Raw genomic sequence first — 27,187 nt, 5'->3', positions numbered from 1 at the left:
CGGCAATATCTGTAACCTCCGGGGCCGATTCCGATACATCGGGAAAAGTGCATATCGGCCATCGATATATACCGGCTTTGCCGATAATCGGTCGATCCCTACCAAAACCTGATCATTTCTGTGACTTGGCTATCGGGTGTTAGAACACAAAAGGTTAAAAACACTTGCTCCATTTTTCCCCTAAAGATTTTCCTGCAAAGTGAATAATAACGGTGTGTGATAACAAGCACTTTTTACAACTGTGAAATTTACTGAAGCCAATCCTTGCCTGTGATCATTGCTATCAATTCTAAAGTCGAACATATCTCTTATCAACATGAAATCTAAGTATGGCAACTAAATTTACTGAGATTTGGACAGCATAATTACAGTCTTAAAAACTAGGGGGTATATTTACAATGCAGTAAATGTGACATTAACTGCAGTTGTATCTTCCTGGTGCATGTGTGTTAAATTAAGTAATTGATTCACCTGAAGTGAATGTTTTGTGAAGGTCTTATCATAAGTTAACGCAATGAGGCCGTTACCTTCTTATTGTCATCCAGGACAGTGTTCATATTCTCTATCCAGACAGCATCCACAGGGCCATCAAATATAATCCATTTCCTGTCATCTGTAGTGGAAGAAGCTTGTTCTCGAAAAGTAGTTGCCAGTACTCCATCTGTCCACTCATGACTTACTGGGTCAAAACATCCATATAACTGTCCCATAGTAATGGCTTTAGGATTGATCACTTTAAACTCCACTGCATACTCATCCATCGATTTAGCTAGGAAAACAAGAAAATAATTAATTAAAGTTGATAACCTCTAACAGTTTTGCTATCACAATTTATTCAATATTAATACAACACTTAGTTTGGAGAGACACATTTTCAAACAAAATATATTTTTTAAACATAAATGTATTTTTTTTATAAACGTACATACAATGAAATGTGCCTTTAGAATGCAAATGCATTCTCCTAAAAACTGCATGTGTGTTTTTGCTGCTTGGCCAGAACTTACTGTAGATGTACTCTGAGAATGGAAAGGAGGAGTGAGCCTGTCTTAGCTCACACCATAGTGAATTATTATCAGGCTCAGACAAACCTTCTTCCCCCATTCTTCTTCTGAGGTATGCATCCAGTCCACAATCATTATTACTGAAATAGCAAGCTCATAGGAGGCATAAAATGTGCTGGTGGTGAAAAAAGGCACACATTTATATTTACAACATAACACCATTCTGTGTGTTGCAGGGTAAAATTCGTTTAAAATCTAAAACGAACCATTGAAGCTTGAATTCAGCTCAAAATGGCTTGCCAGAGACAGTATACTGTATAGGGATATCACCAGTATATCTTTTTCTGAAAATAAGTGTAGCGAAAATACCCGGAGAGGCTAATGGAAATAACACAGATCTTCCTAACCTGTTCAAAGGTTGCCAACCTAGTTACCAGTTACAGAGCACACCAACATATTTCAGGCTCACGGTCATCTGTTTTAATTGATTTATTGCAGTACTTGAACACAGGTGGGTAGAGGAATGAGAAGCAGGATACTGCAAAAACACATGCAGGTTTTAGAGGACAATTTCCCAAGCAAAGTTCTGTTTCCGCAGTATTTAATCCTTCAGTAGCAGCCTCTGGTAATGCTGGAAGTAGAGGGGACAGTCAGGTGGTCTGAGACTATGTGAGAAGTCTCAGTTCTTGCAGCGACTTCTGAAATCTAATCTTCAAGTTACTTGCACACCTGGAACCCTAGGAGAAAGGTCCTTCACAAAATGTCCAGAGTCAGCTCCTCAACCAGCTCCCTTGCAACACTCTTCAGTGAAAGGTATTCCCTCTTCAGCCCAGCTTCTATAAGAGGTGTCTTAAAGCTTAAAGCCCAGATTTAAAGAAAATAAAGGGTTATGTTATCATACATATGTAAAATAAGTGCAGATTTCACTTGCAGAGACACAAGTTTAAATCAATTTTAATGCGCGGTTTCAGTAAGTTTTCGTGAACGTTGACACTTTTTATGCGCTTTTTCTTTCATGCACAGATAGACATCGCACCCTGTGTCATCTTGTATTTTTTTCCATGCAGAAAACTGCATACACATTGCAGATTCCTATGCAGAAAATTTGCATGTGGTATTGGTGTTGTGAACAGGGCACATAGAGAACAATTTTTTTTTCTGTGCCCTTGCAGAACTTGTGCATAAAAAATCATATTCATACAATGTAATACTTTTAGATCATCATAGGAGAAATAGTGCTGAATCAATAGGACCATTTCTGAAATATTGCTCTGGTCCAGATGATGCATAAGCTGAAATGGGTAAAGAAAACTATCCTCATTATGATTTGCTTAAAAGACAAGACAACCTATGTAACCAGATATTACAATTTTGGTTGAATGACCAGCTGACTTCTTATAGTTTGTGGACTCTTGCAATGAATTGCCATTTCATATGATGTGCCCACTGTAGAAGGTTTCTTATGCCTTGCTGTACTTTTGTCAACATTTTAATATTACTGCAGTATGTGAAGTGAAACTGCCTTTGCAGGGGCAAAATTAGTAGAATTCTGCATGTGGCAAAGCCAAAGTGTTGATATACAAAAATAGGAAATATGAATATAGGAAGCAAGAAAGTAATAAGGACTACTAAAATTTTCCTGGAAATGTTCATTTCTGATGGACTGAATCAGTAATTGTACATTACAATTCTAATTGTAAACGCTTCACTAAAGAGAACCTGGATCAACCAACCACACAATTAATGTCATCCTTACCTGCATGTAAATCAGCAAGGGCTTTGGCCAGAACCTTATATGCACAGGTCTTTCCCCCCATGGGGTCTCCGACAATCATAAAACCATGGCGCACCAGCATCATTTCATAAATCTGCAATGTTACAAAATGAAAAAACTTTTAGAGCAAAATAATTTGTCTATTCAAAGTGTTAACAGTGGTAACAAAGCAGAAATATTCATCCATAGACAAAATATAGCAATAATCATTATCCCAAAGATAGATAGTCTGTAGACAACCATAAATTAATAGATCATATGTGATCATATAGATCCTTCAGGCCACTGTCAGACTCTTGATGCCACAATATAAGTAATAAGCTATAAACATTGGCTGGCATCGAAACTGAAGTCAAATGCAAGCATGCTGATGTCACTGCATAGGCCACGCCCCTATGTGTTTCGTCATAAGTTGACGTCATCAGGGGACCGTTCCGGTGCCGGCCGCTGTTTAGAGTTGTTTGCTTGTATTTTGGCAATATATGTAAGTGTTTAAAAGAATGGGTAGTGTCGCGCTCAAACATAAAGTGCTTGTGCAGATATTTAAACCTTAATTCAAAAGTCTCTCAGCCTGGGAAATCAGACGTTTGTCTAGGAGAGCAGAAGCAGATCTTTCCTCGGCATTTGTCGCACAAGTTCGATGCTTGATGCTGGATTACCCACTGTGTAACAGAGGAGCTGAGGATCGTGTGTACTGAGTGGAGATATTGCCTATGTGACCCCCTATAATTAAGGGGTCATATATTTCCGGTAAGGAGTACCTTACTAGATCACTGGGTGAAGTGTGGAGGTGAAGGTTAATCTGCAATAACATCAAGTCTCTGCTAATTTGTGTGACACCAAAGAGATGTGGACTGTTTGATGCTGCATATGGACTGTTTGCACTTTACAATATTGAGCACAGATTGATTGATTTTTTAGATTGTCACCTATCATGTATTTTTAATTTTTGAATTAAGGTTTAAATATCTGCACAAGCACTTTATGTTTGAGCGCGACACTACCCATTCTTTTAAACAATTGTTCAGCACCTTGCTTTTTTTGTTGCCGCTCACTACAAGGAAGCAATTCCTGTAAATAATTAATATTTATTAATTATTAATATTTATATTCACATATAATTTGTATTTATTGATAATATTTTTACATATTTATACATATATACACGGTTGAACCACTTGCGCGGTTTTTGGTTTGCACCAAACCCCCCTTTTTTTCTAATATATGTAAGTGCAATATTTTTTCTATTTTAAAAATCGTGTTCAGGTTTTTTACACTATGTGCGGGCCTTTCTTCCTCATATACTATCATTCTTGTGAGGGAGAGACTGCATGAAATACCTTGAATTTTGTGACATTGAGAGTCTGACAGTGGCCTAAAGGATCCATATGATCACACACATGTTTTCTATGACACTAGTGTCACTCCTAATCAGAGGGTCATAGCATTATGGTAAGCTGCTTGGAAGCTCTTTGACACACCTGATGGAAGTGGATAGTGGTTTTCTTTCTTTCAGGGAGAACACACTTTGTTATAACTTGATCTGGACACTTTATTTTTATATATTGGAGTACCATTTACTCACTTGTGAAAATGAGGGCACTGTGTTTATGGACTATTACTGTAATTTATGTTTGTCTACTATAACAATAATACACAATTTTTGGGATGAATATTGCTATATTTTGTCTATGAGTGAATTTTTATTTTCACTATTGGTTGGAATTTAGTGCTGCCTTACAATTTTTGTTATTACATTCAGTATGTCTGTTATACCTAGACATTAAGATAGCTGCTTAAGTATCCCTCTTTGGATTTTTTTTTTTTTTTGGTGAGCGCAGCTTAATTTTTTCTTTTTTTATTGAAATAAAACAGAATTGAATTTTTGGCTCACTACTGCATCAATTATTTTTAAAGAAACTGTAAAGTAGAAAAAGTTTAGATTAAATCATCAGTCTTCATAATGGAAGTAAGAAATATTCCACAAGATAAAATATTCAAATCCTTACGGTAGCCTCTATACCATGCACGGCTTTCTCTGTGTCCCTTAGAAGTTTAAGAATAAAAAAATGCACCCTAGCTGTTCTCCAGTTCATAAGTTAGACTTCTTTACATAATTTCCCTGCCAAACACTTTATCTTTATCTCTAAATCTTTTATGGCCCATATTCCTGAAATTAAAAATCGTGAATTGCAATTTGTACTATAATGTCATCCACACTACAAACCACTCAGTGTCTACTACCTCTCTCTGCCAATCTATACATTGGCTCCCACTCACCCAATTAATTAATGTCAAAATACTAACAATAACTTACAAAGCTATCCACAATCCTGCTCCCAGGTACATCACTAACCTAGTCTCAAAATACCAACCAAATTGCCCTCTCCTTTCCTCCCAAGACCTCCTGCTCTCTAGCTCCTTCATCACCTCCTCCCATACTCGCCTCCGGGACTTCTCCCAAGCCTCTCCCAACCTTTGGAATTCCATACCCTGATCTATCTGACTATCTCCAACTCTATCCACTTTTAGAAGATTCCTGAAAGCTTTTCACTTCAGAGAAGCCTATCCTGCCCCCACCTAACAACTGTTCTTTTATTCACTTCAACAGCTCATCCCCCACAGTTATTACCTTTTGTATCACTTGACCCTGCCTCTTAGATTGTAAGCTCTAATGAGCAGGGTCCTCTGATTCCTCCTGTATTGAATTGTATTGTAACTGTAGTGTCTGCCTTAACATTGTAAAGCACTGCGCAAACTGTTGGCGCTATATACATCCTGTATAATAATAATAATGTCACATTCTGAAGTACCGTAATGCTGGAATCTACTGTAATAAAATTAGGTAGGTGTGGCCCACAGACACAACGTGGGAATAAATAACAATCTACTTTAAGAGCAAAGGTGAGCAAATGGATCATTTTTGGTAGATGTCTTGAACAAATCATTTGCTTTCATAAACATAATTTTTATTTTAAACACCCAGTTGGACATGGACCTTTGTCTTTTCCTTTGTTTATATATACTGTATATGGTAACAATCCCCTTTTCTCCAAATAAAATCAAACTTCCTAATTAGCATAAATTCTGTTTACTATATGTGGTCTTGTAAACCCCGCTGTTACAGGCATAAATGATAGCAATTTTTAGTCAATCCAATTGTCACCTAAAAATCTTGTCTAATAGACTCCCATCTTATGCTGCATACTGGCTAAAACTTTAGATGGGTTAGAGAGGATAATGTATGCACTGGCTGCCAAATTCAGATTGCTGAAGGGCAGAAAAGAGTGACTGAATCTTCAGTCCTAGTGGTCTCATGTTTTATTCAGGGTAGGTAGGGCTTATGTAGGGCTGCAAGCTTCAGGCATGCCACAAGAAAGGGTTATGATCCCTCACAGAAATAATTTAGTTACAGGAAAGTGTAATCTTACTCCAGGCTAAAATAGCTACAGTATATACTATAAGTTACTAGAGACTGACAGAACCAGAAACTAACTGCAGAGAATAACAAAAGCTTTTACAGATATGTAGCATTGTTAATAAACTTTTAAATGGAATTTTCTTTAACAATCATTACTCTAACCACTACACAAACAGTTCAGTTAAGCTTCTTAACAGCTATAATAGAAACTGAATAGTTCTATTTTGTGTTATCAAGCTGTCAGTTACCTGAATTATTTTTTCAATGAACCATGGAACAGGTTGCAAGTTCATTTTTGCAATATTTTCTTTTAGTGCTTCGATGAAAAGGTCATAATCTGGCTTAGGTAAAACCACTCCAGGAAACAGATCAGAAATAATACCCTGACAAAAGAAAAGGCATGGCATTTATAAATGAAATGAAATGTTCTCATAGAAAGTGAACCTTACATTTTTACTTGAAAGCTCATTCAAAACAGCTTTAAAAAATGATCTTACTAACTCAGCAATAACAGAAATATTCAAGTTATCTTTTCCCTATAGAGACTACTTCTATATAAATGTTTTCACAAAAAAGTAATGTAATATTCATCCAGAATTCTTCCCATTGAATCCAATTAGAAAAAATAGTGAATCTCAGGTGAAAGTTGTGTGACTCTTGGGAAAAACATTAATAAACAGTATATGCTCTCCATGAAAATGAAACCCAGTAGTATCCGTGATAGCATGTTATTGATGTTGTGTTTTTTTTTGTAGAAATTGTGTTTAAATGTGAGGTTTACTTTAAAGGATTGTTATTGCAAACAGTGCCACATTCTGATAAATGTATGGGGTTTACATATGTAGTGATAGTATTCAGTATAAAAATGAATGACTTCATATGCCGTTATATATACTTTTCTCCACAGTTACATGCAATGCAGACCAAGTTGTTCAGCAGCTCCCTGCTTATATTACATTCTCCTGGCCTCTCTTCTGGCTGTTCTCTTGTAACTCTTCCTTACGTGATCCTACCTCCCCACCATTACGGTAATCCAAATGAAATTATTATTTTAGGCTTGCTGTTATTGAATCATTCAGATTGGAGGAACCACATATCATTTCATTTTGATCATTATCCCAGGTATGTTCACTAAACATAACTTACAGACTTATTTATTGTTCTAAACAGGTTTAGTATAAATACATTTTAAAATGTAATTCTAACTCTGATAAAGCTTCAGATTACTTAAAAATATAAACACCAGTAGAAACCAATGGTCTTGGACTAGCAGTTATGCCCTAAGAATGCAACTCATAGTTGATTTAAAACCCAAGCAAAATTCTAACAATGAATGTATGAGCAAAATATCAATATTCACCTAATAGAACTATTATCCAGTATTCTTTGAATTTTACTCTTCTATTCCACAATCACATCTCAAAGGATGAAGCTAGCTTACCTGGCAGCTTCTCAACCCTATAGTAATGCACAAACCACTATACCAGAGCACAAACCACTATAGCAGAGCAATATGCTTTTTGGGGATAACTCCATCTGGCCTATTGCTTCTACTGGCTCAACCAGGTCCTCAAGTAACAGTCAGATAGGTGTTTTGGTTACACGTTACATACCTGACTTCATAACAGGGGCTGGCAGTAATCCTACTCTCTGACTTTACTGCCAGCTACTAATAGTGGCAGGAGGGGAGGGGTGGGGAGGGTATCACTCACACACTATGAGCTGAGAGGCAGGGAGGGACAAAAAGAGGGGGGGAGAGAGGACAGACTGAACCCCGGCAACACAGCGGGATGATGGAGGCATGTAAACTGACCACGGTATCATGGACCAGCAGCCATGATTACGGTGGTCAGTTCGCCTAAGGGGACACAAAAACAGGCAGGATCAACCTTGTTTTTTACAGCATATAAAGGGACAGATTAGACAGCACAAGCACTATGCTGTTAACCTGCTTTAAAGGAACAAGATCTTTTTAAGGGTTAATACCTCCTAAACCTACAACAGGAAATAACATAAAGTCATTTGCTGCACAGCAAAAAAATATATACATTTCACATGACTTAATTTATGTACAGTTTAGGATCTGTTAACGTAACAGTGTCTTATGTATGTTATTAGAGCTTTTACTTATGAAGCTTGTAAACTTTTTTGCTTTATATTTGTGATAAAGTGACACCTTGCCAAGTAAACCCTACCTCATATTTTCATGCTAAAAGGTTTCCCTCATTCCCAGCACTGCCTTATCAGAGAGTGCCACTTATCTTAAAACTCCCTATGTTTTTTATCCAGAGAAAATCTATCTTACTGTTTTCAACATTTTAGTTCAGGCAGATCAGTAGCTCTCATTTAGAATGTAATTAGTGCCAGTCAAGGAGATAATGGATAGATGTGTGAGTTATGGATTTTCTTTACGTGTTCAGAAAGTGAGATAAAACAGTACTTCTCATTGCAGAGACTGATAGAGCTTAGAGTTTATATTATTAGTAGGTTTACAAGTGTAAAGAAAATCTATCAAAGTACATTAACTGGTGTAGTGATTTTTTTTTTTGGAATACATGAATAAAGAAAAGCTATACAATTACACTAATTGGAATACATACTTGATATGAGTGTCATATTAAAGGTGCCCAATGTCACGGGGTGTAGACCTTATGGAGGAGATTTACTAAAACTTGTGCATACAGAATCTGGTAAAGCTGTGCACAGTAACCAATCAGCTTCTAGTATAAGGAATAAGTCCTGCGAGCGACCCTGAGGCTCTAAATCGATCAGTTATTTGCCGCAGACACTCCACTTCTCATAATAGTGTGCTTAATTGAAATAAATATATAGTGTTGCGCAAATAAAAAAATATTAAATTAATTAATTTGTGCTTAACCACTTGCCGACTGCCTAACGCCCATCTACGTCGGCAGTCAGCCCCTCACAGGCAAAGCGACGTAGGTCTACGTCGCTAGCCTGTGAGGGTCCAGGGAGCGAGCGTGCGCCGCCGGAGGCGCGCTCCCGCGCGGTCACGCACCCCCCCGCGCGTGTGACCGGCGGACCCGATGTCCGCCGGTCACTCGGCGATCGGCGGGGGAGAGGGAGAAAGTCAGACGGCTTGTGTAAACAAGCTGCCTGTCATTCTCCCCTGTGTATGAAGGATGATCATACGGTTCTACTATGTAGAACCGTTGATCACTGTTCATACATCTGAAGCCACAGCCAATCACAGTAGAAAGCACGCCCCTAGGGACACACATAGCCCCTCCCTTTCAAAAAAAGTTTACACCTTCACTGCCAGTGTATTTTTACAGTAACAGTGCATATGTATAGAACTGATTACTGCAGAAATGTCACTGGTAACCCCAAAAGTGTCAAAAATGTCAGTCAAGGGTCCGATCTGTCCGCCGCAATGTCGCAGTACCACAAAAAAAATCGCAGATCGGCGCCATTACGCGTTAAAACAAAACAACAAAAATGACAAAAATCTTTCCCTTTGTTAGTAAACGCAATAACTTTTGCGCAAACCAATCAAAATACGCTTTTTGCGATTTTTTTTACCAAACATAGGTAGCATAAAACAAATTGGCCAAAAATGTTAAAAAATTTAGATTTTTACATTTTTTTGGGGGGGAATTTCATATAAAACAATTTGAAAAATATTATATTTATCACTTTATTAGCACTATTGGCACTTTAATATTATGTCACATATAAATATTTTGGGTTTTTAATAATTTAACCACTTAAGCCCCGGAAGATTTTACCCCCTTCCTGACCAGGGGGTATTTTGCGATTCGGCACTGCGTGACTTTAACGGACAATTGCGTGGTCGTGCGACGCTGTATCTAAACGAATTTGGCGTCCTTTTTTTCCCAAAAACAGAGCTTTCTTTTGGTGGTATTTGATCACCTGTGCGATTTTTTGATCATGCGCTATAAACAAAAAAAGAGCTTAAATTTTGCAAAAATAGCAATATAATACTCATAGAAAAGAGAAAATATAAAATATATAGATATAAAAGTCCAGTGTGCAAAGTGCAAAAAGCCAATAAACAAAGTCCAAAATGTAATCCTAAAGTGATCTGTGCTCCCAGAGAGAAGTGACCAGAGTGTCACAGAGGACAGCCAGCCGTGCACCCCCTTGTGAATGGGTGCTCACCTCAAATCCTTAAAAAGAGCGCATAGATTCTTATCCCAAAAAGATCATCCATCCATATCCTTCAGGGCTCCTCTCATTCACAGGAGTTGCAGCGTCAATCAATGCAGTATATATGCAAACAAAAAGACTTGCAATAGTGTATGAAATCCTTAAACAATCAGCTTTTATTGAATAAAGGTGGATAAATCTCACTCACATTTGTAGGTGCAACATATGCACTTGGACAATAGCATCAAGTAAATGGTGGAAATTGTGGTGGTATAGTGGGAGAGACTGCAGGAAGACACGTGATCCCTGTGTCGTCACGTGTAGGGTAGGGGACAGGACGGACGGAGCGATACACTATTGTCTAGGTGAGGCTGTCCCCTATCGGTGCACGCTGTGGAGACCGGCGGCGCTGTGCAGTCTCTCCCACTATACCCCCACAATTTCCACCATTTACTTGATGCTATTGTCCAAGTGCATGTGTTGCACCTACAAATGTGAGTGAAATTTATACACCTTTATCTAATAAAAGCTGATTGTTTAAGGATTTCATACACTATTGCAAGTCTTTTTGTTTGCATATATACTGCATTGATTGACGCTGCAACTCCTGTGAATGAGAGGAGCCCTGAAGGATATGGATGGATGATCTTTTTGGAATAAGAATCTATGCACTCTTTTTAAGGATTTGAGGTGAGCACCCATTCACAAGGGGGTGCACGGCTGGCTGTCCACTGTGACACTCTGGTCACTTCTCTCTGGGAGCACAGATCACTTTAGGATTACATTTTGGACTTTGTTTATTGGCTTTTTGCACTTTGCACACTGGACTTTTATATCTATATATTTTATATTTTCTATGAGTATTATATTATATTATATTATATTTATCACTTTATTAGCACTATTGGCACTTTAATATTATGTCACATATAAATATTTTGGGTTTTTAATAATTTAAGCACAAATTAATTAATTTAATAAATTTTTATTTGCGCAACACTATATATTTATTTCAATCAGCTTCTAGGTTTTATTGTCAAAGCTTAATTGAACTAGTTGAAGTTAGAAACTGATTGGTTAGTATGCACAGCTGCACCAGATTCTCTGTGCACCAGTTTTAGTAAATCTCCCCCTTTGTGCCACCAGTGGTTGCTTTAAGTTTTCCTGAGGCTTGTGTGTCTATGAAGTGACTAGTCACCACCAGGAACTTCCTAAGCCATAGTACTCAGCTCTGTCACAAAGAAAACAACATAGATGCAGGAGGACTACTGAAGTAAAATACCGGTTAGATAACTTTTAATATCTTTGTTCTCATTTAACAGATTCCTCCTCACTTCCTTTAAAATGTGTCTAATAGAACAGGAATTGAGTGGGAACTTACGCAATAGGCATGCAGGTAGTATAAAAAAAAAGTTTTTCTAGTTGAATGGGGAAGGCTTAAAGAAGAAATATAGCCAAAACTGTGACCTGTTTCGTGACTTAGCTGGTCCAGGCTTGGGAAGATCCTGACATTCTGTTTATTTGGCAGAGGAAGAAGCCTAAATTACAGTACCTGGCACTTAAAAGACATCATACAGGGAAGAAAGATAAGGCCATATTACGAGCTTAAAAGGAGGGGGGAGACCATGTCACTGAATAAAAGGAGATATTTTCAGCTAAAACATTTCATGGGATCCTTGCCACAACCCATCAGGTCCGAGAAGGACTTGAACTTGGTGGAAAAACTATGTTACTCACAAACAAAATAAAACATAGTATATCTCAGATATAAAAAATGCTTACTGGGATGACGAGTCTGAAAAAGTCTCCATTCATAAAAGCATGGGAAAAAGAACCCTTTTTTCCCCGCATCAAAATCGCATTGCATGTGTGTGAACACCCATGTGGTGCGATTCTGTCAAGCTCACTGAATTTTGCAATCTTTTTTGGGGTGTAGTTCATTGTGGTGTATATATCATTGATATCATTGACGACCCATGGGTCTGCTTATTCCATAAAACATAAAAGTATTATAAAAGTACAATAGTACCGAACCTAATAAACGCAGCAAAGGGGGCAATTCCATAAAAATGGCAAGAACCAGAAAGCCCCACACTTAGAGACTGGTTTAAAATAATTGAATATATATATATATATAATATTGAGTACCTAGGCAGCAGAGAAGAAGTTTAGACAGAGGGTTTCTCAAACAAATAGGTGGAATGGACAGACTTTAAAAATACCAACAAATACTTAGAAATTTGGGTAGAGTAGAGGAGGAAGAGGGGAAGATGGCAAATGGAGAAGAAGAGGAGGATGCACAACAGTGGAATAGATGAGTAATAGACGAGGCCGGGGAAGGGAATGAGGAATGAAGGAAGGCACATGGAGGGGGGTGATAAGTATTAATGTTTTGTTAAAACTTTTTTCTCGTGGAAATGCAAGCAAGGCATTCAGCCCTGTACTAAGGATTCAAAATTGTAATCACACACCAGACCCATGCACCTCCTCCACGTCCTGGTTCCGTGCATGCACTCAATTTAGGCTGCACAGAAGAAAAGATTGATATTTTCGACCTTATTGGGCACTCATTTTTATTATTAAAGGGTATTCCCTCTTTTGCAGCCAAATTAGGATAACACCTACTTTAGATTTTTTACATGTCCTCATTTACATAGCATTACTTAAAAATTTTAATTAACAGCTTAACATTTTTCAGATATTCTCTTCTTCCAGCAAGGAAAAATTCTACCTAGTTTGTTATGAGGGGGGCTAAGAAGCTGCGTTTACCATAATTAACCATGTCTGTACTGTGCAGAGCAGATATCAACTCTGTCTGCCTTAGCAAAAGGTAAAAGGTTTAGAAGCTAGACTTATCCATGTTGTATAGTAATGAGAACTGAACTCAGCCAGTGTCCAGCCCAGCTACCGGGACAGAATCTTCTGAGCTACTTGATCATTTTTTTTTTTGTTTAGGTTTTCTGTCTGAATTGGAATACATAACAAACATATAGTGGGGTTTTCTCAACATTGACTGGAAATAAACTTTAAGGCTTTTAAACCTTTTTTTTTATTCACACAGCAAGTATTTATTATTTTTTTTATATCATTTTGTGCATGGGTAAACTATGTTGCAATCTGGGGTTTTTTTTTTTTTTAGACACATTAGGAGCATTTTATTAATTTTAGAAAAGAGAAGCACTATATATATTGGAGGGGAGTGAGATTAGGATATCTTGGAGAAATCATAATGTCAGCTGTTAAACAAGTAGTGTTTTGGTGCAGGGTCACATAGGTATTGCCATACATTTTATGTTCAAATGTTTACTTTAGTTATGGCTGCCAGGGGAAGGTATGGTGAAGCAAAGCAGAGAAAATGGCATAAATTATTTGTGGTGGGACACAAAATACTTTCACATGTATATCAGACTATGACAAGGGTATTAAAAGTCTGGGCTGGAAGACTCAGCCCTTTAATACAAATAGGTCAATGCTGCTGGTAATGTGATATTCTGAGAGCATCCTTCTCTAAATAGCTTTCATTTTATTTTTATTGAGTGCTCACAAAACCTCCTTCAGGTTCGCAGACCTATGCATTTACTAGAAAGAGGGAAGATCTGAAGCTGTAGCAGCGTGTCCCTGCCTGCGACATCACTGCTTGGTCCCAAATTTCAACCCCCAGAAGCCCCAAAAACTATGTGTTGAGTACAGGCACACTGTCTGTAGTCCAACTGAGGGTGTGCCCACAGATGGGTGACAACACAAATGCAAGGAAGTGGATGGGCATTGACACCCTACTACAGGAATTCCCTCAGGCAATATTGTGACTGGTAAGATCTCCAAGTTACTATTAGAAACAAGGTTAGGCTGTGATAGAAAGACTATGCAATCTACATGCACAAATACAGGTTAAAACCAAATGAAATATTTTTTTCTAGGGTTTGCAAACACTATAAATCACTGGTGAGGTAAGTTCAACATTACAGTAAAAAGTACACTCTTTAGTTGATGATATTGTGTTGTTGTCTTGGCTCGCATAATCACCTGAAAAAGAGGCACATCCTGTGCTAAGAATTTAGCCAAGTTGACATCCAGCAGTGCGCGCAGAAGAAGCATGCTCTCATTTTCTTCTGGATATTTAAGCTTGAGATTTCCAGCTGCAGTAAGGACAGATTTCACTGCACGCATCCCGTAGTCATAATGGTGCTGAGATGATAGCTGTTCAGAACACAATCTATATGTAGCGACAATCTTCTGAGCCAAGCTGAAACACAACAGATCCATATTAATTTGTATCGTGCGTTCTGTAGCAGAGAAGGAATAGCATTAAACAATGTGCACTAACTCAGAATTAGAATTCATATGTTGGCTTTAGTTTAGTGAACTCAGTGGTTCAGAGTTTCTGAGATCTCACCTCTGGAGTCATATAAAGATACAACTAAGGCTGATCTAATCTCTATACAGTTATCTAAAACTGAGACTGGATTTTTGTAAAATTTCTGACAGACTGACCCTTTAAAAGTGCTCTCTGGTTTGTCTCTTGTCCTACTCAAAAGGTAGAGCCCAAGTGCTGAAGTTTGCAAAAAGATTGTTGAGTGCTACAACCTGCAATCTTATTTTGGGTCTACATTCAGCACTCATATACAGATACAGTATAGGGAATCTCCAAACAAACACTCCACTCTCCTGCAATTGAATGTGGGCCCCACACAAAGGGACTCTCAGGGCTTGAGTGCTAGTATTCCAAGATAGCGCTTGCCTTGCTGCCCTCCCAAGACTGGGGATGTCCAAATAGGCTATAAACAAGAAAGAAAAAACAAAGGGTGCACCGGCCTAGCGCATTACCTCAACATCAAATGGCTTTAATAGAAGTAGGTACAATTTCATACTCACAAATGAAGATATCATAAAGGCATATCAACATTATTGTTACAGCATCTGAATTGTCGCATCACAGTGATGAAGTCCTTGCAGCGACTGGCTTGTGAGTATGAAATTGTACCTACTTTAATTAAAGCCATTTTATTTTGAGGTAATGTGCTAGGCCGGTGCGCCCTTTGTTTTCTCTTTCTTGTTTACAGTATAGGGAATGCATAGTGGTTTTGTCTCTAGTTTAACTACAACTAAAGGCAAAATGTTTCATTTTGGATAGAGTGATTAGAGATTAGAACATCTGTCAGATTTGTATTGCTGTCTGTGCCTCCATTAGGCAGATTCACCCTCTTTATTTGTCATGCCTCCTTTTATCAGTAAAAGTGACAGAGTGCTATTCAGAAAAAACATGAGCATGTGCTGAAAAGGAGCCAGTGGAATAAAAATGTGCTGAGGAAAAGACCTGGCATAGTTGCCAATACTTTACATGGTCATGCTCTTTTGTGCAGAAATGTGTGCATGTGCAGAAAAGTGCGCATGAACTTTCGTACGCTCGTACTGGCGCATGTTCACGCTCACCTGCTCCCAGAACTGGCTCTAAACTCCCTATAAAATAGCAGTGTTAATTTTGTCAATGAAAACGTTTGTCAAATTTTTCGTAAGCGCCGTTTTTACATTGATAAAACGAAAGTACAGCACATTTTCATCCACTGACGAAAAATATGACGAAAATCAAATCCGTTTTTGTTAACGAACGAAAACGGAATGAAAATGGCAAGGACGTTTACCCTCATGAAAAACTTCCAGTTTTCATGGAGCTCTGTCTGCTTCCACTCCCAGCAAGCAAAAAAATTAAAGCCACTGTGTGCACCATCCACGACAACTGCCAGGGACCCGCCCAGCACTGTGCATTACAGGCAGGCCTCCCGAGTCCCAACGAGACTATCCCACTCCCAAGTTCCGACTCACGAAGTGACCACTCACGTCAGGAGCAGAGGGCAGACTGAGTGTGTAGTACTAGTGTACATTACAATTATAGCAGGCCTGAGGCCTCCCCCAGACCACCATCCATCCAGAGCACTGTGTGTGCATTATTAATGGCCTCCTCTGACCACTGACAGTGGCATCCAGGGCACTGTGCATTACAGGCCATCCCTCAGACCTGAGACCACCACCCAGCACTGTGCAGCAATACAGGCCTCCTCGGACCACCATCCAGAGCACTCTGCAGCATTATAGGCCTCCTCAGACTACCGTCCAAAGCACTGTGCAGCATAACAGGCCTCCTCTGACCTCCATCCAGAGCACTGTGCAGCATTACAGACCTCTCCAGACCATCCAGAGTGGCTAAATCTGTATCTGTGAGCTTGTTCAAACCTTAACACCATAAAATAATAACAGCATTATATTAGATTTTTTTTTTTACTCCAGGAGTATATAATGAGTTTTGAAATTCTATAGAAATGCTTAAATAATGCATTACAATTTAACTAAACACATTTGATTTTAGTTGACTAAAATAATTTTATTTGACTGAAATGTACTGGAGATTTTAGTCAACTAAAATAAGATAACTAAAAGGGGACTAAATCTAAAATGGCATTTTAGTCAAAGACTATGACTAAAACTAAATCAATTGCAGATGACTAAAATGGGACTAAAACTAAAATGGCATTTTAGTCAAAAGACTAACTAAAACTACAAAGTACATCAAAATTCAATGCCAAAATGAACACTGTATATAAGGTCAGTGGCTGCACTTAGACTTTGCTGGTTGATCTTCAGCTACCAATACTCCTTGCTCCTGTGTTTCTTGTATTCTTCAGATTACCTGTTACTGACCCAGCTTGCCTTTGGACTTATCTGCTGCCTGATCCCTGATTTTGACCCTGGCTTGCTCTAAGGACTCTGCTTCTCTTGCTCTACCCTGCATGACCCTGGCTTGCTCTTGACTACCCTTCTGCCTAATTCCTGGCTTGCTTTTCTGTGTATGACTTTCGGCTCCCATCCTGACTATACCTCTTCAATCTGGTCCTGCCAGCCCATTACTGCTTCTTTCTCAGATGCAACCTTACCTGTGGTTGGGTGCCCTGGTTCCACTACAAACCTTGGGCTATCCAATTCCGCTGTTCTGCAAGCAGCTTCCATCAGATCTATCTAAATGGCACCCTTGCCTCTTTGAGTCTAGCACTCCCTGTACTTACCTTCAGGGTTGTCTGGCACTTAGCTGCAAGGGAAGCTTCAGACCACCACGTGACAAAAAGTGAAAGAAAATCCTAATTTTGGGTTGTCCTCAGAACAGTAATAAAGCAAAAAAGCAATTTCCACTATCATAGAGTCTGTCTGTCTACCAACATCCCAAAATATTCAGAAAAAGATTTGGTCCCCCTAAGGAGCTGGGACTTTTATGGAAAGTGATACACCAACATATATAAAAAAAATATATAAATGTATTTGAAGCATATAAAAATCATGTAGAAAAAGACATGATACAGGCAAACATGAAATACATAAACACCTAGATGTAGGGAAAACTTCAGAAGAATGCTTTCTCCATTCAACCCGATACATTTCAGGTATATAACCTTTACTTTAGGGGTATAAATGAAGGAGATGCTTACATTCAATGCTTTCTACAAAAGCAATGTTATAACATTATAGTAACATATTATACAAAAGCACACAAGCAATGAATACAGACAAGTGGTCACTATACCTACCATCTAAAGATGTGTGGCAGGATGAAGTTGAGTGCTGGTATTGCAGGGAGTACATTATGGTAAACACCTGCGTGAGCCAAGTTAGTGAGTGCATCAAGGACACGAAGCCCCAACACTACTCCATGGATGTCCCTACAACATTTGGGGCTGTCATAAATATATGGCCCACCAACTGGTAAGTACTATAGAGAATCATGAAAGATTATAAGTACGGTACATTTTTGTATGGTAAAGCATACACAAGAGTCCTATAGGACTTCCTGATGTGAATATATATACATTAATAGCCCATTTGTAAGCATGTTGTGTCTTAGGGGGACGTGTACTTGCTTAGAATGGACAGCACACAGGACTGTCTTAGTAATCTTGGGTATCTGATATCCTTTAACAGAGACCCACAGGGACCTGTAATGCATAAATATGTCTCCTATCTACCAGGGACTTTAAACATCGGGATCCGTGTAATATCTTGAATAAAAGGGCTGATGTTGCTTACCATTCTGTTGTTGTGGTGCTGCATGATCCCAGGCTCTGCAACATGAATGCAGACTTGCCTGGGATCTAAATATGGTGCCTTATTTCTGTGCACATGCATCGTGCAGAATCCACTGCGCATGCGCGCGATGGCAGCCAATGGGACCAACTGGCTATGGAACACACGGTGCCACCCCACCCGGAAGTGGGGCGGCATCATGCGCTCCACACCAACTGGCGCATTAGCATGGCACCCAGAACCCCGTGCCATCCCACAGAGTGGGAAAGAATATAAAGACTAGCACCGCCAAACCAGGGGACCCCCGTGTGGAGTTCAAAGGGACCACTGGGTGCGCCAGGTGGGGAAGAAGGCCCGCCCGCCATCAACACACCCATCAACCCGAGTACCCCTCTAGGCGCAAACACGTACGTTCCTGCTAAAACAGACCTATGTATGGAGCTTATAAAAAGGACGTCAACCAAAAGGATACAAGTGGGGGAAAAAGGGAAAGAGAAAAATGTAATAATAAGGAGTGTAGCAGGCAGTAGTTATTTGTATAACCTATACAGAAATTTGTATAATGAGAGGATGTAAATAGGCTATTTTTTACATTTGCTCAAAAGGGGCTTCTGATCTTACAACAAGAGGCAAGAAATGGTTATTATCAAGCCAAATAATAAACATATAGCATATATGACATATTTGCCATTATGTTGTCTGGGTCTTTATTTTATTACTAGCCCCCTGAAGTGAATCCCTCAAGAAAGGGGCTCTAATTGACCGTGTCATTTAAGCCCGGAGGGGAGGCGGCCCCAAGAGTCGTTATCCACTGTGTTTCACGCTGGAACAGTGTCTTGTTCCAGTCACCCCTCCTCGTACTTGGATACACACGGTCCAGAACTAAAGAGTTGATTCTAGGAAAGACATCTAAGTGAACATCTCTCACATGTTTCCCCAGTGCAAGATCAGGGTCACTGTTTTTCATACTTAGTACATGTCTATAAATTATTTTGTGGATCTCCAATTTTGCTTTCCCTATATAAAAGGACACACAGGAACATGATAGCATATAGACTACTCCAATCATTTTGCAATTAGCAAAGTGAAGAGGTTTGAAAAGTTACCATTGGGTAATCTTATATTGGTATCAGTGTTCATATATTGACAGTACAAACAGCCTCCACACCTAAAGGTCCCTGGGCGTTTGCAGGGATCTTTTCTAAAATCACCCGTAAATTCGCTAGAAACCAAAAAGTCTTCGACCTATCTGGACCTGCGATATGTGATTGATGGATGTTCCGATATAAAGGGACTTAGAGTCGGGTCTATTTGTAACAAATGCCAATGTTTTGCTATAACTTTCTTGATTTTTTCATGTTGTTTGGTATATTTTGTAATAATCTGCAATGGATTAGGTTTCACAGTATCTTTTTGCTTAAATAAAAGGTTTTGTCTTGTCCGTTTGATAGCTCTTTTATAGACTTTTTTTAGACATGTAGATGAATAACCTCCTTGTAATAGTCTGTCTCATAAATTTAAAGCTTCAATTTGAAAATTTATTTAATCAGAGCAGTTGCGGCAAATTCGCAAGTATTGGCTATATGGAATTGATTTTATGAAGGGGCTCTGGGTTTGGGCTGGTCGCGTGCAATATTGTGTTCCCGGCAGTTGCTTTCATGAAAAGAGTACTTGATAGTTTACACTCGCTTGATTTCATTATAGTGACATCTAAAAAAGTTATTTCAGATGGATTTGATGATACTGTAAATGTTAAGTTGCCAACCCCCACATGTGCAGTGGATTCTGCACAATGCGCGGGCGTCAGGCGCCATATTTAGATTCCAGGCAAGTCTGCATTCATGATGCAGAGCCTGGGATTGTGCAGCAATACTACAGAGGAGTGGTAAGCAACATCAGCCCTTTTATTCAAGATATTATACGAATCCCCGTGTTTAAAGTCCCTGGTAGATAGGATACATAATTATACATTACAGGTCCCTGTGGGTCTCACTTAAAGGATATCAAATACCCAAAATTACTTAGACAGTCCTGTGTGCTGTCCATCCTAAGAAAGGAAACGTCCCCCCCAAGACACAGGTAACATGCTTAAAAACTGGCTATTAATGTACTATATATTCAAATCAGGAAGTCCTATAGGACTCTCGTGTATGCTTTACCATACAAAAATGTACCGTACTTATAATCTTTCATGATTCCCTATAGTACTTACCAGTTGGTGGGCCATATATTTATGGCAGGCCCAAATTTTGGAGGGACCTCCGTGGGGTAGTGTTGGGGCTCCGTGTCCTTGATGCACTCACTAACTTGGCTCACCCAGGCACTTGCCATACTGCACTCCCTGCAATACCAGCACATGGCTTTATCCTGCCACACATCTTTAGGTGAAGGGAACCGTGACCTCTTGTCTGTATTCATTGCTTGTGTGCTTTTGTTTAATATGTTACTATAATGTTATAACATTTATTTTGTAGAAATCAGTGATTGTAATCATCTCCTTCAGTTATATCCCTGATAAAAGGTTATATACCTTAAACGTGTTGGGTTGAATGGAGGAAGCATTCTTCTGAAGTTTGCCCTATATCTAGATGTTTATGGAAACAAGTCGGTTTTTGCTTTTATTGATTCATTTTTGTCTGTGTCATGTCTTTTTCTACATGATTTTTAAATGCTCAAAATAAATGTAATATATTTTTTTATATATGTTGGTGTACTGCTTGCCATTAAAGTCCCAGCTCCTAAAGGGGGACCAAATCTTTTTCCAGAACACTAGTTCTGGTGGCCCTAATGGCAACCAGGGGTTCCATCACTTTGTATGGATTTCCTCCCACTTCCTTTTATGGGCATAAAGTGATGGCAATCTCCCCAAAGGGACACAGATGGCACAAAAAAAAAAAGAAATTACTGTCAGGGGTCATCCCTATGCAAAATGAGAAAAGTTTTGCCTTTGGTTCTACTATAATTTGTATGGCCAGACAAAAAAAAAAAACAGGTACATTTAACATATTGCCAATGAATATTATTCAGCCTTCTATTCACCCAGCAGCACGTGAAGCTTTAGATTCCCTTTCACATGTATTTTTTATGTCTCTTTACCACCTGCTATGAAAAACTTGTCTATTGAATGTCTCAGTCCAAGAAAACTCAAAATCAGTTTTCATAATTATGGCATTTTTAAATATATCATTAGGGTAAATGACAGCCTACAGTATTTTTAAACTGCAGCCTACAGGTGCATAAAGGTGAATAGACCTACTGACAATCATAGGAAATATTTAACTGCAATTTGCATGAATTAAAAATCACATAAAGGCTGCATGCAAATGAGCTGGCATGAATAGGGTGGTAAAGTAACAAATCAATTCCAAGAACATCCTTTCATCCAAGGAAGGGGAAAGTTAGTAGAGGCCAACGATGGGTGAGCTTGCATTCAGTGTAATGACAATTTCCTGTCTGCAATCGACAACAGCACAATATAGTCTGAGACAAGTTTCATTTGCAGTTGAAATTTAAAGTAGTATTAAACACAAAACCAAAAATATAATATATTGCAGCTTATCAATCATTAGATTTAGTGGCTCTATTAGTTTTTGTTTTTTTAAGCTGTTTTCCCTCTGTTATCAACTGGTGATCTGGCTAGAAACCCACGTGCCTGTTTGTATTACAGTGCCTGTTTGATTAAGAAGAAAGTGACCGCACTCCGAAATGAAAATCAAACAGGAGTGTATTTATTCCACATCAAAAATAGGCATCAAAACTTCAAACTGTGAGACATAGGACAATAGGTAGACGCGTTTCAAGACTAGGAATTTCTCTTACTCATTACCAAGTAATGGTAATGAGTAAGCGACATTTCTAGTCGTGAAACGCATCTACCTATTGTCCCATGTCTCACAGTTTGAAGTTTTGATGCCTATTTTTGATGTGGAATAAATACACTCCTGTTTGATTTTCATTTCGGAGTGCGGTCACTTTCTTCTTAATCAAACAGTTTCTGGATTACGGATCCGACCAGCACCTGATACCTATCTCACCTGGGATGGTCTCTGTTCAGTTTGGACTTTAATGTATTACAGTGCCCCCACTCTGGCAGATAGCAGCGCTGTCAGTCTGGAAGGGAGGGAGGGGAGTGTTATATGTACTAAATGTTAGATATCGACGCACTAGAGCTATATTTGATTTGATAGATACAGCAGCTGAAAACACTCTTCCATCCCAGAAGAAGAAAACACCAATGTATTAAGACCAACGCTTATAGATCAATATGCCTCTTAAGTTAGTCCATAAAGTGTTCTCTTAGAATTGTATTCAATAATGGACACAAAAGTTAAAGTGAGGGAACACTTAATGGACTAACTTAAGAGGTCTATAAGTGCTGGTATTAATACATTGTTATACAGTATGTACGATCATATTTAAATACACTAATAAATTGAACCCAAGCTCCATAAGAAGTTACAGCAAATTGTTTTTTTCTTTTGGGATAAAGGTTTTACATGAATAAAAAAAAAATGATCAAGTGTCAAATAGTTTGCTTCATCCCTAAAAACTGATACATCTAAAAGAGAGCTTGTTCTTTTGAAAAACAACAGACTTACTGGCCAAATCACCAGGTGAAAATACAAACCCAAATCCAAAAAAGTTGGGACACTGTACAAATTGTGAGTAAAAAAGGAATGGGATAATTTACAAATCTCATAATCTTATATTTTATTCACAATATAATATAGATAACATATCAAATGATGAAAGTGAGACATTTTAAAATGTCATGCCAAATATTGGCTCATTTTGGATTTCATGAGAGCTACACATTCCAAAAAAGTTGGGACAGGTAGCAATAAGAGGCAGTTAAATGTACATATAAGGAACAGCTGGAGGACCAATTTGTAACTTATTAGGTCAATTGGCAACATGATTGGGAATAAAAAGAGCCTCTCAGAGAGGCAGTGTCTCTCAGAAGTCAAGATGGGCAGAGGATCACCAATTCCTCAAATGCTGCGGCGAAAAAAAAAAAAAAAGTGGAGCAATATCAGAAAGGAGTTTCTAAGAGAAAAATTTGAAAGAGTTTAGAGTTATCATCATCTACAGTGCATATCATCATCCAAAGATTAAGAGAATCTAGAACAATCTCTGTGCGTAAGGGTCAAGGCCAGAAAACCATACTGGATGCCCGTGATGTTCGGGCCCTTAGACAGCACTGCATCACATACAGGAATGCTACTGTTATGGAAATCACAACATGGGCTCAGGAATCCAGAAAACATTGTCGGTGAACACAATCCACCGTGCCATTTGCCGTTGCCGTCTAAAACTCGATAGGCCAAAAAATAAGCCATATCTAAACATTATCCAGAAGCGCAGGCGTTTTCTCTGGGCCAAGGCTCATTTAAAATGGACTGTGGCAAAGTGGAAAACTGTTCTGTGATCAGACGAATCAAAATTTGAAGTTCTTTGTGGAAAACTAGGACGCCATGTCATCCGGACTAAAGAGGACAAGGACAACCCAAGTTGTTATCAGCGCTCAATTCAGAAGCCTGCATCTCTGATGGTATGGGGTTGCATGAGTGCGTGTGGCATGGGCATCTTACACATCTGCAAAGGCACCATCAATGCTGAAAGGTATATCCAAGTTCTAGAACAACATATGCTCCCATCCAGACGTCGTCTCTTTCAGGGAAGACCTTGCATTTTCCAACATGACAATGCCAGACCACAAACTGCATCAATTACAACATCATGGCTGCGTAGAAGAAGGATCCGGGTACTTAAATGGCCAGCCTGCAGTCCAGATCTTTCACCCATAGAAAACATTTGGCGCATCATAGAGAGGAAGATGCGACAAAGAAGACCTAAGACAGTTAAGCAACTAGAAGCCTGTATTAGACAAGAATGGGACAACATTCCTATTTCTAAACTTGAGCAACTTGTCTCCTCATTCCCCAGATGTTTGCAGACTGTTATAAAAAGAAGAGGGGATGCCACACAGTGGTAAACATGGCCTTGTCCCAACTTTTTTGGGATGTGTTGATGCCATGAAATTTAAAATCAACGTATTTTTCCCTTAAAATTATACATTTTCTCAGTTTAAACATTTGATATGTCATCTATGTTGTATTCTGAATACAATATTGAAATTTGAAACTTCCACATCATTGCATTCTGTTTTTATTCACAATTTGTACAGTGTCCCAACTTTTTTGGAATTGGGTTTGTAGAAGAGAGGAGGCCTGAAAAACAAAACAAATGCAGCTATCACATGGCTGGTAAGCTGCAATATAATAAATGTTTGCTTTTGGGTTTAATACTGCTTTTAAAGAGTAATTTGATTTTTATTGTTTCTGGAGTGCATTACCAATGATGGTGATCTTCTGATGCTAAGGTGAAGACAAAGTGGGTGGCCAATGCAGTGCCTAATACGATGCAGCATAAACCAGTCTTTGTCTATAGGTTGGTATCTACGTAGGTACCAATCCCTTTTGTACAGTTTTATAGGATTTCTTTCCACTAATGTGCCCACCTCCATACAAGTTGGCTTGTGGAAACAGAGGTTTATTACTGCAAGTTATTGCAAGTCAGTGGCTAGCACTCTACCTGCAGTATAATGGAACTATACCCAAAGAAGGATAATTGTTCACAAAGGTACACTCATTACTTCTCTTCTTTCAGGCTGTACATCCGAAAATAAAAACAGTCACAGATAAACAGTTTTTAACTCCTCTGTACTAAATTATTGTTCTACAATGTCTTGCTCTGACCAGTTAAATATTTATGTTAAGGCGTGAAGCCAATCATTATCACTCTTGTGCTGTAAATTTAAAATAAGATATATATGATTTATTGCCTTAAACTTATCTTGTCAGTTAAACTTCACAATCAACCTGCTACTTGCTGGCATCACAATCCCCCAAAACCCAATCTTTTTTAATCGGTACAACTATTTGCATTCTTTTTTTATCTGAAAAAAAGTTTATCTGTAGCAAAACACATTTCAGGTTCTTGCTAAAGACATGGCGTATTTCCAAATGTATTCCGATATTTCCTGAATGTCAGAATATAAGGAGATTATCCAGATAAGCAGTTCTTGAATGTGTTGTGTCACATCATAGAGTTCATGGTTTACAAAATGTTTGGAAGTGTAAATGACAGATTAAATGGATATCTTGTGTTACAAAAATAGGGCCCTGAAGATGTTTCACAATTTATTTGAAACTGCAGAATTAAACTAGAGAACATGTTCATTTTCTCAGTTGAATAGATGGATCAGAACTTAAGTTAATACTCGTACAGAGCAATTAAACTGAATGTAAACACAGTCCAATATTAAACTGTTAATCACATTATACAGGCAGCAAGATAATTGGGGTAGTTCATCTCTCAGCTGCATTATTTAGTGGAGAAATGTAGGAAATGGTCAGGCTCAGGCAAAGCCTCTATTTGATGTGAAGATGTTTCAATTAAATTGAATAAATGCATAATTTGAAACTGTAGCCTTGTCTCTTTTTTAAAGTGTGTTGTACTATTTACTTGCTTAAAAAAAAATCTGGCACAGTGTTTTACACCTTTGGCCCTCTTTTTTTATCTTACAATGCACAGCATGGCCAGGCTGAAGGCAAAAAGAATAATGGCAGCCTTGGTCTTCACCATGGTGTATGTTCTGGGTGAATTGCCGTTTTTTTCAACAGTCAACCCCATCGACGCTAGGGTGTAAAAGGAAGACACATTACTAAATATTTAAACTCTGCACTCTCCGTAGCCATTGAATTGCACTGTCCCTAGGCAATGCAAAGACATATTTCTGCTGATCTATAAAAAGTCAGTTATATGAGGCTTACTAATGTAAAGGCTGGGAATGGGGGGAAGGAGGGGCTCACTTATTTTTTAATCCTGTAAATTAATCAAGTAAGGGTTGTTATAGAAAAATAATTAAAAGTCAGCAGCTACAAATACTGTAGCTGCTGACTTTTAATATAAAGACACTTATCTGCCCAGGGATCCTGCGATGTCAGAACCCTGAGGCGATTCGGAAATGTTATAGGTCGCCGATCAGCGATCTTACCCAGGAGTGTGAGCGGATACCTGTCAAAACCAGGTTTCTGCTCCCCCCTCCCTCCCAAAAAAGTGCCAAATGTGGCAGAGGAAGGGGGGTAACAAGCAGAGCTTCCCCTTTTGGGTGGAGCTCCGCTTTAAAGAAGAATCTTAGCCAAAATTCAACAATAAATATGCAAAGCCAATAGCTATTATTGTAGTTGTTGTTGTTTTTTTTTGTTTTTTTTATAGTGCACTGTTAAAAGATAGCATTAATTTATAATTTTTTTGAATATATACTATACAAAATGTTATTTAAGTAAAATTGAAATACTTAAAATGTTGGTCCCACAGCAGTAAATTTAATCTGTCTCAGTCAACATCAGCTTCCTGTGAGTGCTGCACACTATAAACAAAGTATTTCTACAGAAGTTTTGTTTTTCTCATTCTCCCTTGTAACAGTTTTCTCACATAATGATCCTGCCAGTAGATGTATTTCAGTTACTTTAATGTCATACTACACAAGTCTGTCTGACTTTAGAAACGGTTCCTAAATTACTTTGGTCCGACTTTGATACAACGTCAATGCCACAGAGTGTATAAAGCCACATTAAAGTCGTAGCAAAGAAGGACTCCAAAGTTTCACTAAAAGTCGTGCAAATTTGCAGTCGGGCTTGTGTGAACCGAGCCTTATTTGGCAATAACTTTGCCATTACTTAAGACAACAAAGTAATACATACAGTATGTACTTTTTTTTTCTTAAGA

General features: G+C 38.5%; 1 protein-coding gene across 1 annotated transcript in view; it reads right to left on the bottom strand.

Annotated features, from left to right (window-relative positions):
- LOC309559164 (dynein axonemal heavy chain 3-like) overlaps positions 1-27,187 on the bottom strand; it is a 480,621-nt gene that overhangs the window by 250,649 nt on the left and 202,785 nt on the right. Inside the window, exons 20-23 of the mRNA XM_082262311.1 lie at positions 14,354-14,573; positions 6,448-6,582; positions 2,761-2,872; positions 528-769 (exon numbers count right to left, since the gene is read on the bottom strand). Coding sequence (XP_082118437.1) covers positions 528-769; positions 2,761-2,872; positions 6,448-6,582; positions 14,354-14,573 — 709 coding nt within the window. The remainder of the gene's footprint in view (positions 1-527; positions 770-2,760; positions 2,873-6,447; positions 6,583-14,353; positions 14,574-27,187) is intronic.

This window comes from Pelophylax lessonae (genome assembly GCF_965119305.1).
Source record: "Pelophylax lessonae genome assembly, chromosome: 6".
Classification (NCBI taxonomy): domain Eukaryota; kingdom Metazoa; phylum Chordata; class Amphibia; order Anura; family Ranidae; genus Pelophylax; species Pelophylax lessonae.
The sequence above is the reverse complement of the archived record's forward strand: the minus strand, read 5'-3'. Positions and strand labels throughout refer to the sequence as shown.